The sequence below is a fragment of the Leptonotus elevatus genome, chromosome 14, assembly GCF_054856555.1.
Source record: "Leptonotus elevatus isolate MCC_2025b chromosome 14, RoL_Lele_1.0, whole genome shotgun sequence".
Lineage (NCBI taxonomy): Eukaryota > Metazoa > Chordata > Actinopteri > Syngnathiformes > Syngnathidae > Leptonotus > Leptonotus elevatus.
Window position 1 is genome coordinate 15,752,759 of NC_141252.1, and position 13,528 is coordinate 15,766,286.

Here is a 13,528-nt window from a genome sequence, read left to right on the forward strand (position 1 = left end):
ATTGTTGTGCGCAATTTGTTTTGTCTGGCACTGCCAGACACAAAACATTACAGCAGGGATGACCAACCTTTTTGAAATTCGTTGATCATTTGTATGGTATTTCACAGTAATTAGGACACAGATAAATATGAAAAACTTTATTTGTATAATTCTCATACATTTTTAAATGATCACTTCTAAATCATTCTTAGGAAATAACAGTGTGCAATCTCTGGTAAGCATTTTTTTTTTTAAACAGGCCTGTGGGCTATATGTGGTCCTTGGGGGCCACCATGTTGGTAACATCTGGATTACAGGGTAAAATTATTAATTAAAAAACAACTGCAAAATGTAATGTATATAAAATTATTTTAAAATGCGCAGTGTGCTACCACTTCACTTCATATTGTTGTCATTATGGACACGATACTATTGTATACACAGCATCAACCTCACATGAAATTGTGAATGTTAATATTGCAATACTACACTGCTCTGTTGTTATTCCAAAGTGATACAAATGTAAAAGCAGGTGGATATTTCAGCAAAAAATTTTAATATAGAAAGTTGCTAAAGAGCGCCCTCTTCTGGATAGTTGTCACAGCCAATTTGAGCAATTTAGTTTGTTTTGACCACATCCGTTTTCCGTAGTCGTCCTGCTTTTTATTTATTCCGGTAGAAACAACCCCGAGTGCAAAAGGACGCATTAAAACGCCACTGGATTCTATCACAACACAGACAAATCACAGGCGTTTTTGCAAAGCTTTATTATACACCTCCATGCTGCTGTGCGGCGTTTCGACCGTAAGCCGGACGCTAACGAGATGGGGACGGAGGTCACACCGAGAAGGAGGCCTCCTCCACCGGTCCTTCTTTTGTAGCTCTAGCCGCTGTCATGGGGTTTCCGCGGGCGAGGGCAGCGCTCAGTCCGACTCCGCAGAGCCTGGCTCTGCTCAGGGGCTGTACCGGGACACCGTGCTCCTTCCCCGGACGGGGTTCCCCATGAAACTGGCCGGACAGAAGCTGCTTGACAGAGAAGTCGAGATTCAGGAGGTACGAGCAGCTATAAGACAAACCTTCAGTCCAAAAACTCGAGTTGTTTGATGACTTCCTTATTGATGCGTTTTAGTACTGTACTCAGTAGTTTGCACCTGTTTTATTAGTGTTGATAATTAACTCTGATGTTTTTGTTTACTCTATTTAACTACATTGTGAAGCAGTAAAGTTACACATCATTGCAAACTTCAACTAAGACTAGTAATTAAATGAGTACAGTAATGAGTTAAGTACTTCCTTAACAATGTCAACCAAAACAACCCTCTATCCATCCATCCATCCTTGTGTGTTTTGTTCGTAGAAGTGTGGATTTGCACGTTTGTACACCTGGCAGAGCGAGAGGAAAGCCAAGAAGTTTTGCCTTCACGATGGACCCCCATACGCCAATGGAGACCCACACGTCGGACATGCGCTCAACAAGGTCATCATAATATGACCCTCCCCCTCCCTCACTCCCTCCCTCAAAGAACTGCTTCAATTAGTGATGGGAAAATTAAGCTTTATGAAGATCTTGTGATATTTTTTGACTCCTCTAGATGGCGATATTGGCTTAAAGGTGTAAGGAAATTGATTACAGCTACAATTGATTGCATCTTTAAACCAAGAGTGCCATCTAGAGGAGTAAAAAAATATATATCACAAGTGCTCATGAAGCTTCATTTTTCCATTACTAGTTGAAATAATCAACTGTAGATCTGTATTAAGCAACCAGGATTGTATTTTACTTGCAACAAATAGCATTAATTACAATTTTATCTCAACATTTATTCAATATACTGTATTCTTGATCATTGATAAAGAACTGTGTCATTCCAACTATTCATTCCTTTGAGCCAGATCCTGAAAGACATCCATAACCGTTTTGAGATGCTGAGGGGTCGACAGGTCCACTACATCCCTGGCTGGGATTGTCACGGCCTTCCTATTGAGCTAAAAGCTTTGGGTGAACTGGGTTCCGTGGATCTCAGCCCTCTGCAGATCAGGGACAAAGGTAAGAAAAAAATGCAGGTCGTAGCAGGTGTCCCTATAAACTTGCAGTGTGTTGGATGTGATTCGCCATGTTGGTTTCTATGCAGCTCGTAAGTTTGCGAAGGGGGCCATAGAGCGTCAGAAGGCTGCTTTCCAGCGTTGGGGGGTGATGGCTGACTGGGATCAGTGCTACTACACTTATGATGGTGCTTATGAGGCCGCTCAGCTGAAAGTGTTCCAGGAGATGCATAGCAAGGTGGGCCATTAAAAAAAAAAACAATTCTGAATATGATTTTCTTTCTTTCTTTTTCTTTCTTTCTTAAGAAAAACATACTTACCCATCTAAATTGGACATTTTCTTTCTTTTTCTTTTTCTTTTTTTTAACAAAATCTCCCAAACATTTTTGTTTGTACAGATTTTAGATGATGTTGTTATTATAATATCATTCGTAAAGTCAGATGGGATAGGCTCCAGCTCCCCTGAAACGCTAATCAAGACAAGTTCTATAGATAATGGTGGGTTGTGAAAACTCAGATCCATAGTGGTTTCATCTCCTGCAGTCTTTTTGCAGAATGCTTTTTTTTTAATTTGCATATGTTTCCTTCATTCAAGTGTATTCATTCGACTGTGTTGTCCCTTAGGGGTTCATCTATCAAGACTACAAGCCTGTTTTTTGGTCTCCTTCATCAAGGTATGAAGATATTTGTAGCATTTGCTGTAGCATTTGTAATTTGCCACATGAAGCATTTTTAGTACCTGGGAAAGTTGGTTATTAAAGGATGAACAAAAAAGCAATGATCAAACTTTTGTCTTGGAAGATCAAAGCCTTTAGTTGTTTGTAGTGATTAAAAAGAAAAAAGAGAATAGGAAACGGTGTGTGTAGTGCCTCAAACTGTTGGCTGCCGATATGGTCGTGAGAGATTTTCCATTATAGCAAGTTCGTTATTGTGGAAGTGTGTTGCAACCGCATATTTCAGCATTTGCACTCATTTTATAAAGCACAGCTTATACATTTCTTGACCCAATCATTCAATATTTGTGCTGTCAGAACTGCCTTAGCCGAGGCAGAACTGGAGTACAACCCCGAGCATCTCAGCAAAACTATCTATGCCGCATTCCCACTGACCACATTGCCGCCTAAGATAGCATCTAAAGCAGGTAATGCAAATGATCACGTGGGTCACCCCCCAAAAAAGCATTTTGTTGTTTTTGTTGTTGTACATCTTGACATTTGTTCATCTGCAGGTCAGGGTGACGTTTCTGTATTGGTGTGGACCACACAGCCTTGGACTATCCCCGCTAATCAGGCAGTCTGCTACATGCCAAATGCAAAGTAAGCAGCAGTCTGCATGTGCAAATGTTCTTGTAATTGAGAGATGACTTCAACCACTGGTTCAAAATGCCATTAAAACAATCAAGAAAATAAATGTGATTATAAGGATTACTTGGTTGATGAAAACGTCAATGTGTGTAGAGTTTCAAAGGCTTGATGGTGTAATATATGTATAGGTACTCTGTGGTGAGGAGGAAAGACAACTCTCAACTGCTCTTAGTGGCCACTGAGCGCTCTGTTAGCATGGCAGCAGTGTTGGGAACAGAACTGGAGAGTGTCGCTACATTCACTGGTAACCTCACACTTGTCAAAGTTGTCTTGTCTGCGCAAAAAAAAAAAAAAAAAAAAAAAACCTCACATGAATGTCTTGTATCCCACCATTAGGATCCGAACTAGAGGGTGGACTCTGCAAGCATCCCACTATTCCTGACAAGGAAGTTCCACTTTTGCCTGCTAATCATGTGACAATGGCAAAAGGGACAGGATTGGTCCACACGGCACCCGCTCACGGCATGGACGATTACAGCGTGGCTTCTCAGTTTAAACTTCCTGTGGTATGTTCTACTTAGTGAGACCCCCCCCCCCCCCCCCCCCAAAAAACAAAACAAAACAATAAAATAAAAAATAAGCAGCTAGTGTGAGAAAAGCCAAACTTGCTTGGTAGGGGTGGGAATCTTTGTCTCACCATTCGATTCAATTCAGATTTTTGGGTCTGCGATTCGATTCAAAACGATTTTCGATTCAAAATGATTTGATTGACAATGATTTCTGTTTCAATCCATAGATGTGCAAAGAATTGTCGTGATCTACTCTAGTCTGGTTTGCAAGAAAGAAAGACAAATAGAGACATTAAAATGTATTTTCTTTTTTCTTTTTCTTTAAAAAAAAAAACTTTTATTAAGTTTTGAATTGTAAGGAAAGCCCCACAGTCTCATAGCACACGCTCGGTCTACCTAACTTCCTGTAGTGTGTTCCCTCACTCTAATCCAGGGGTAGGCAAGTTCGGTCCTAAAGAGCCGCAGTCCTGCATGTTTTCGGTGTCTCCTGTGTTTCAAATCATCAGCTCATTATTAGGTTCTGCAGGAGCCTCTCAGCTGTGTTCGAGGAGGGAGACATCAAAAAACTTGCAGGACTGCGGCTCTCTAGGACCGAACTTGCCTAACATGAACTGAGATTAACAATACTATTGTTACAGTATCAAGCCGTTTATTACACTCCAGTTAAGGTTAACTGTAAAGCTAAACACACAAAACGAAGAAAATTACACGCACAGTGCACACTTAAATGCAAACATACATTCTTTAGCTTGTTTCCTGAACGTAGTTAGCTCAAGGCTAACGCACAATGGAAAACGCCGTTGACTCGGTAAAGCTAATTTGCGCGCTACTTAAAGCACTTTTATCACTCAAAAAGAACGGCTACTCATACAAAAACGCTTCACGAATGTATACAGAGAAGCTTGTTAACATTACTCACCGGCATATGTTCTTCCTACTTATCAGAACGCGCAGAACCACACTGCCCCTGAGTGGCTAACTCGTGTACAACATGAACAGCGCTCCCAATAAAGGCACACACAAACAAGGGAAAGACAGTATAAAATAATTGAAATGAAATCGATTTTGGGACATGTTATGTAGATTCTAAATACTAGTTAAATGAGAAACGATTTTTTGGCACACCCCTAGTGCTTGGCGTGGATTCAAATGTTGTGGTTGTTTTTAAGGAGTGTATGGTGGACGAGGATGGCAAGTTCACAGAACTGGCAGGGCCCGAGCTCCAGCATCTGTCTGTGTTTAAAGAAGGCAATGAAAAAGGTACTGAGAAAATGTGTCCAAAAAAATGGCAGCATTTCATTTGTTGTCTGGGATTGGATGACGTTTCTTCTTCCTCTCTATTAGTGATCTGTATGCTGAAGGAATGTGACGCTTTGCTGAAAGAAGAAGATTGCGTTCATAGTTATCCGTATGACTGGAGGACGAAGCAACCTGTTGTCATCCGGCCCAGCAAACAGTGGTTCATTAACACCGGTTTACTCAAGGACAAGGCAAAGGTAAACATTTGTCAATTTTCTTCACTATGTGTTGCTAGAGATAGACCGATATACATTTTTCATGGCCGATACCGATACCAATTATCGGTAGTCAGGGAGGCCGAAAGCCGGGGGGAAAAAAGTTGGTGTCTTTTTAAAATGTTTATAATAATAATTTTTAATAATAATAAAAACTCCAGCACTTTACTTCTTAAATGCCGTCAAGGACATGTTTATTAAAGAGCTTTTGTGATTTGCAACATGTTAAAAGTTTTTTGTTTGCCATCATCTTTTGCACCAACTATAATGTGGCTTCCGCACACTAACTCCCAAATAGCCGCTGTTAGCTCGCGGGCTAACCATTCACCCACACGCTAACCCCGGGATAACTCCCATATAGCCGCTAAAAAACGGCTATTAGGTTAGCCTGCGAGCTAACCCAATAGACGCTAATTTTGCGAGCTAAAAGTTAGCTCGTGGGCTAACCATTCACCCACACGCTAACCCCGAGATAACTCCCATATAGCCGTTAATTTGCGAGCTAGCCGCTAATTTGCGCACACTAACTCCCAAATAGCCGCTGTTAGCTCATGGGCTAACCATTCACCTACACGCTAACCCCGGGATAACTCTCAAATAACCAATAGAGCTAACCTAATAGCCCGCAATCTAACGGTTAGCTCGCGGGCTAATAGCCACTAATTGCTGCTTATTGGCTGTAAGCACTGCACGAGCAACCAATCAGATGGTGCTGTGGGCGGGCCAATGCTGCAGGGAGTCAACAGCCGCTGACTCGGATCAAACGGAGGAGAAAAACGCCCGTCAGAGAAAAAATAAACGTTTTTAATATATATCGGCCATCAAAACAAAAAAAAGAGGCCAATGCTGATATTCATAAAATGCTGAATATCGGCGCCGATTATCGGTCTATCCCTAGTTGTTGTTGTAGCACATAAGTAATGTCTGGCTTGTGTGTGTGTGTGTCCAGGATGCGCTACAAAAGGTTCGCGTTATACCGGAGTCGGCACGGAACAGCCTCGTGGCCATGCTGGACAGACGCACTTACTGGTGCATCTCACGGCAGCGCAGCTGGGGAGTCCCCATCCCGGTCTTCTACCACAAAGAGACTGGAGAGGCGCTCATCAACAAGTAATACTGTGTACAAAATAAACATCATCATCCTGGATTGCAAAAAGTTAGAAGATCAGTTGAAAGTGGTTGTGGTCCTGCCTGTGCAGACACACTGTGTCCCACATAGCGACTCTCTTCAAGGAGAAGGGCAGTGACTGTTGGTGGGAGCTTCCAATCGACACTTTCCTGCCAGCAGATGTGCTCAAGAAGGTGAGTGTGTGTGTGTGTACTCACTGGACACTTCATTAGGCACAGCCGCATGTTTAAATGACCAGAGCGTGATCAAAGTTTACTTGTATTTCAAAATGCAATGAAATGTAGTGCGTGATTGATGGTAAGTAGAAAAGCAACAATACAGGAAATTATTTTCCGATTTGTTTGATTTCTAGCTCGAGACTAATTCAAGGGTTGTGGTTATCTTTAATATAGAGCAGTGGTTCTCAATATTTTTTCCAGCCAAGTACCCTTTAACCAGTGCAAGGGATTTTTCAGGGAAAAACAGAAAATACTTAAAATAGAGTTCCATCATTGAGTGATTGATCAAGCTTTGGATCTTCATTTGTATTGTGGTCTCTCTTGAACTTGTTGGAAATAAATTGATATAACTAAAAAAAGAGAGAGAATAAATTATTTATAAATATTTGTGCACATTAAAATCATCACCACAAACGGACCCCCTTTGGGGGCAAAGCAAAGATCTGTTCTCAAAAAGAAACCACTAACTTAATTTTAAATATAGTTTTGAAATGATTGACAGGTGGCATATGATATAACGGGGTGGGTCGAACCATTCTGCTATCAGGAGAATCATGTCTTTTAGGACAACGAAATTGAATAGCCTACTGAATATAACATTTATTTGATGAAAATTGCTGTTCGATCCCCGCTCCCCCCCAAAGTCATGTGTCGTTGTGTCCTTGGGCAAGGCACACACACATTGCCTCCAGTGCTACTCACACTGGTGTACGGAAGGTGCGAATGTTTGGTGGTGGTCGGCGGGGCCGTATGCGCACACTGGCAGCCACGCTTCCGTCAGCCTGCCCCATTCCATCGTAAAGCGTCTTTGAGTTTCTAGAAAGAAAAGCGCTATATAAATCTGATGCATTATTATTATGAAATATTTACATAATTTTGGATTTTTGCATCAATGCTACTTTTGAAATGTATTTGAAAATCTCCCGTACCCTGTGGAGTGCCTTCACGTACCCCCATTTGAGAAGCACTGAAGTGTAATTGTGCATCCACTACAGTAGATGGCAGTAGCGCTCTCATTGTCAGCGAGTGCGCTAGCGAGTATTTGCTCCGCTGCAGAGGCGTAATTACAGCAGTTTTCTAGACAAACGATACGATTTGTCGTCGAGGCAGAGTTGGGGCCGGTGCAAAATATGTGTTTTCCTCTTGGGGGCGGTGTTTCAAAAGAAATGATTGAGAAGCACTGGTTTAACCTTTTTGTGGCTGCAGTGATAAATGGAGTATTTTGTAGTCGATCATAATGAGAGACACTGTTTTTGCATCAGGACAGAGCGGCTCTATACTCCTTATATAAATAGTCATAAAGATAAAGATGATCTTTTTAACTACCTTATGATTGACTCGTGAGTGTGTTGGTCACTGTTTTCCTGTTTCATGTCCTGGTCAGAGTAAAGCAGGGCCCGCGACTGATTATGTCCGTGGAGAAGACGTGCTTGACATCTGGTTTGACAGCGGAGCGTCATGGGCAGCCGTCCTCGAAGGTAAAACTCATCGTATCAGCTCTTACACCTGATGGAGCGTCATCTTAAACTTGTCATAATGACTATGGCCATTTGGGGGCGACAGTCACATGTGGTTACAGAAGGCATGTGATGCAAAGTTGACCAGGGAAAGTGAGGAATTTGTTTTCAGTGCGGAAAATCCACCAGGGCTCCATCACGAGCCAACTATTTATTTTTGAGGAGACATGCAATTTATTTTCACCAATTTAAAAGGTTCCCAGGTGTTTTATTTTTCTTAATGTGTTTGTGATATGTTATCAGCCACATACCCCAAAGATCAATAATTATACGGTAGTACGAATTGCATACCTAGGTATTGTCATTGTCATACTCCGCCTCATACTGCTGGGCAAGTCCAACTTTTGTTACCATGACGACTAGGAGCAGAACCCCGATTGCAGTGACTTCTTCTTACATTTGCACTGTGCAAGATTTTCAGACTGTGTAGACTCCCACTATTGCTTGAAAGTGGCTCTGAATCTGGTCATATGGGTGTGGAAACTCGCGGCTGTGGTGGTCATCATGTGAATTTGCCCGATTGTGATGTCATAAATGAATTCAATAAAAATTCACAAAAAGATGTAGATAACTAAACATTTGCTTTTGATTTATGTTTAATTTCACACTTGAGTGCTGTTGGGATGGTAGTTGGGTATTCCAGAAAGCCAACCATTTGTATGCAAACATTGAAAAAGTTTCCCACTGTTGGATTGTTGTGGTTTCCAGAAGAGCTGGATGGCGACTCTGAGGAGTCTGAGCCTCGTCTCAGCTGGCTCCCGGCGCCACTGCGCAAACCGCTGGGCACAGGTTGTTGGAGCAATTTGCTTCCCGGTCCACCGCGATCGGCTGTTTCCCTTTTTGCCGGGCACTCACTCCGCTTGTCGCTCCCGAATGCTCGTTGGGCTTTCGTGGCACATCAGTGGTCACGTCCTCACCCTCGTCTGCATGCAGGACTTCTCCTTTACCAACAGTTTTCTGTGCCGACTGCATGAGGAGGCGGCTAGTCTCATTTCCGATGACCTCTGACTTGGAACATGTCAACCTTTTTCTAAAACCACTCTGGTCACTCTGCTAACAGCTGTCGCCCTCTTTCTGAGGTTTCCGCATCTTCAGTGCTCTGTGGACAAGAACTAACAGAAAGTAAGCTTGCTCTCAATTGCTGGCATGAAAGTGGGCCTCTTTTGCTTTCCCCTAAAGAGACAGACTGCAGGGCGGACGCGTACGTGGAAGGGAAGGACCAGATCGGAGGCTGGTTCCAGTCGTCGCTGCTCACCAGCGTCGCCGTCAGGAACAAGGCGCCTTACAAGTGAGTTTTCCACAACATGAATTGAAAATTGTTTTACGAGGGAGCAGGCAGCGAGAACAGACAGAAATGACGTTGAATCCGAATCGTCTTCATTGGCCGGCAATAAAAAAGGAATTTGTGGCCGTTTTTTTTTTTCTTAACTCATTCACTGCCATTGACGGCTATAGACGTCAGAAATTCATTTTGGCAATTTTTATGAGTAAAACATTTTTTCCCACTTTTGTTAACAAGAGTTTGAAAACCCTTTTTTTTATAATTGTATTAGAACAGATATAAAAATTGGGATTAATTGTGAGTTAACTAGTGAAGTCATGCGATTAATTAATTATGATTTACAATTAAAAAAAAAAATTCTTTAAAAAAAAAGATTATTAAAATTTTTTCATAAATTAGGGGCATCAGGCGATTAAAATTTGTAATCGTAATTAATCGTATGACTTCACTAGTTAACTCACGATTAATCAAAAATTTTACATCTGTTCTAAATGTACAAAAAATAATAATTTCTAGGTTTTTATACTCTTGTTAACAAAAATTTGGAAAAAAATGTTAAATATAAATAGTAAAAATTAGGGGCGTCAGACGATTAAAATGTTTAATTGTAATTAATTGCATGACTTCAATAGTTACTCACGATTAACCAACATTTTTATTATTATCAAAAAAAATTATAGGTTTTCATACTCTTGTTAACAAAAGTGGGAACAAATGTGAAACTAATATAAATAGTTCAAATTAATTTTTGACGTCTATAGCCGTCAATGGCAGCGAATGAGTTAATGTAAAATATGGTCTCGTGTGTGACGTCTGCCATTTGCCTGGTGGCTGAAACCATAATGAGGACAAGCTATATAGAAAAAATTATTATTATTATTAAAAAAATCTAAATTGCATTTAGCATATATACTGTGTACAAACAATGTGCTACAGTGATGAATGCAATAACTCAACTTCCATCTTGATTGTTTACAACGTTAATGTTGTGTGTGTTTATGTAGATCACTGGTGGTCCATGGGTTTGCAGTCAATGAGAAGGGAGAGAAAATGTCCAAATCGCTTGGGAATGTGGTGGATCCGGATGCAGTGGTCAATGGTGGGAAGGTAAAAAAAAAAAAAGTCTAATCTTAGCTTTTATTCAGTTTCATGTTGCACGCACATGTCTGTGAATGGATTGCTGTAGTTCTGTCTACAGAAACAGGATGCGTACAATGGACAGCGGTGGCAACAAATAGTCTTGAGTTGCCCTTACTGTATTAGTGTGCGCTTTAAAATAATACAGTGTAGAGGCGCTAAGTATGAAATATTCATTTTTTTAAACATGCTGTATTATACCATGAATATACTCGCAGGGCCACCAAAAGATGGTTCAGTTTTTACTGTATTTGACCCAAATCATTTTTCCTTTCCAGGACGGCAACATGCCAGCTTACGGTGCAGACGTGCTGCGATGGTGGGTGGCCGAGTCCAACATATTTACCGAGGTTCAGATCGGACCTTCGCCCTTAAACTCGGCCCGAGACAACATCAACAAGGTAGCGTTGCGTTGCGCCGATCGCGTCATCCTCAACCCCTCAATTTGTTCTTCTTCATCACTAACAGCTCAGAAACACTTTGCGCTTCCTTCTCGGCAACCTGCACGGCTTTGACCCGCGGGTTCAGGCTGTGGAGGCCAAAGAGATGATGTACGTCGACCAGTACATGTTGCACCTGCTGCGCGAGTACAGCATGAAGGTAATGCTGGATTTATACTGCCTGGGGACACAAATGTGGACAAGCCACAGCAGACTTGCGGATATCTCACGGCGCACTTGCCTTGGCGGAGGTCTGCGCCCTACTGCTTTCCATTTGAATCGTAACACATCCGTTTACAGGTGGCAGATGCTTACAGTGCGTTTGACGCTGGCCGAGTCATCCGCCTCCTCCAAGCCTTCGTGAGCAGAGACCTCTCCAGCTTTTATTTCAGCATCATCAAAGACAGGTGACGTCCTTTTGTCATCACCGACACGACGACGTAATGCAACTCTAAACTTGCATTCTTGCCTCTTCCTCTCAGGTTGTACTGCGATCCCAAGGACTCGCTGGGCCGAAGATCTTGCCAGACGGTCTTGGAGGAAATTCTGGACGGGGTGACAAGATCCATCGCCCCCATCCTGCCACATCTGGCCGAAGACGTGTACGCTCATACACCGGGACATGAAGGTGAGTAACACGCGGCGCAAACCGTTGAAGTCGTCCACGTGCCTCAAGTGTCTTTGTGGTGCTTGTGCAGAAAAGGAGACGCTATTCAGGAGCGGTTGGATCAAATGCAGCTCTGTGTGGAGGCAGCCCGGACTGGAGGAGGCGGTGGAGGCGGCGTGCGCCATCAGGGATTCCTTTTTGACTTCGATTCCAGGCAAAAACGCGGCTCAGTATGACCTCACCATCGCCATTGAGCCCGGACTCCTGTTTGAACTCATGGAGGTAAAATGACATCAAAGAAGAAGAGAATTCAATTAGGACATTTTTTTTAGAGGCTATGTTTTGCTTGTTTTTTTGTATTACTATATATAAAAATAATTTAAATGTATACAAATACGGCTGTTTTTGATTTTCCATATGAGGAATGTTAAATTTAGTGATTGGAAAATGAAGCTTCATGAAGCACTTGCCATATTTTTTTCTCCTCTAGATGGTGCTCTTGCTTTGGTGAAATGGAAAGTGATTAAAATTCCACTGCATCTTTAACCCATTCAAACCCAAAGATGTGTAAACATGGTTTTTAATACTTTGTCCTTCACTCCCAAAAACATTTTTACTTCTTTTTTTTTATGCAAGAGCATACAGAAGGCTTTGATGCAGCTTTTGACATGAAGAGGTGTCTTAAAGCAATGGTAGCTATTGCAAAAAACGGCCAGCAGGTGGCAGCATAGTATGAGATCAACCAGGGCCATGTTGCAAAAAGCTTATTTTTCAGACTGTTTTAAACAAATCTATGAATAATGATGAAACTTAGCTATATTCTAATGCTGATTGCTACAAAACGGATACAGATAGAAATACACTTTTTTTCCTGATGAAAGAAGAAACTCTAATCTTTCTTTTGGTAGGTTCCATGTTTTTATAGTAATAGAACACAATATTCTGTATATATCAGTCAAAATCCAGTTAAACAGCCGGGAGGGAAAGGGGTTGCTTCAGTGAAAATGGCTGGGAGTGAATGAGTTAAACTAAAAATATCATGTGTGTAACGGTCCTCATTGGGGTCATAATTTAACATGTGCGTCACCTTTCTAGTCTCTTCAAGAGGATCCCTCGTCCACTTCCTCCCAGCTCGTTGAGCTCATGATGGCGGCCCGGGTCAAGCTGAGGAGCACGCTGCCTCGTGACCTCCCCTCCGACACGCTCATGAGCCACGGCACATTCCTCATCAACTTGGAAGGTGAGCTACAGCGGCGCAACCTTAATCCAAAACCAGTTGCTAACTGTACGCGTATGTGTGATCAGGTGGTGTTATTCGAGAGGAGAGTAGCTACACTGTAGCCGCGGTGCCCACCTCCGCCGATCGATGCCCACGATGTCGACGCTACACCGCCGAGTCGGCAGACTGCCTGTGCCCACGCTGTCAGACTGTTGTCGCCAAAGCTCAGTAATGGGTCCAAAACAGCCTGTCGTCATGGAAACGTGCTGGCTTTGTCCCCGCTGACGAAACAGGCACTCCTAAGAGCTTCCCAGAGACTTTTATACTGACATGGTTTACTGTATTTATAATGGAATGCACTGACTGAAGTTGAGTGCATAAGAAAAGCCAGTCAAGTTTTAGTTTTGTGTACATAAGTATGGAGGATGAGTTCATTACATAAGCATCACTATGTGATTATGACAGCAGTACATGAGGTGTCTACCTTTTGTATAATAAATCATGGTTGTAAATTGCACTCGTGGGGAGAAAAGTACCTTCGAACAAATCCAGGTGTGTGTGTGTTGCTTC

The 13,528-nt window shown here is 42.2% G+C and overlaps 1 protein-coding gene across 3 annotated transcripts; it reads left to right on the forward strand.

The window, feature by feature from the left end:
- The first annotated feature begins 648 nt into the window (after window positions 1-648).
- iars2 (isoleucyl-tRNA synthetase 2, mitochondrial) lies at window positions 649-13,475 on the forward strand. 3 transcript variants are annotated; one of them, XM_086094517.1, is made up of 24 exons: window positions 649-1,032; window positions 1,337-1,456; window positions 1,873-2,026; window positions 2,112-2,260; window positions 2,647-2,696; window positions 3,054-3,163; window positions 3,251-3,338; window positions 3,515-3,630; window positions 3,723-3,892; window positions 5,065-5,155; window positions 5,240-5,391; window positions 6,359-6,519; window positions 6,609-6,711; window positions 8,141-8,234; window positions 8,982-9,062; window positions 9,453-9,561; window positions 10,560-10,662; window positions 10,971-11,093; window positions 11,161-11,292; window positions 11,433-11,539; window positions 11,615-11,760; window positions 11,831-12,021; window positions 12,835-12,979; window positions 13,045-13,475. In XM_086094517.1, the coding sequence occupies exons 1-24, from the start codon at window positions 760-762 to the stop codon at window positions 13,188-13,190; spliced, it is 3,114 nt and encodes a 1,037-aa protein (XP_085950643.1). In that variant the 5' UTR covers window positions 649-759; the 3' UTR covers window positions 13,191-13,475. The 3 variants fall into 3 exon arrangements, with proteins under 3 accessions (XP_085950643.1, XP_085950644.1, XP_085950645.1); XM_086094518.1 differs by having other exon boundaries at window positions 8,985-9,062; XM_086094519.1 differs by lacking the exon at window positions 8,982-9,062.
- The last annotated feature ends 53 nt before the right edge of the window (window positions 13,476-13,528 follow it).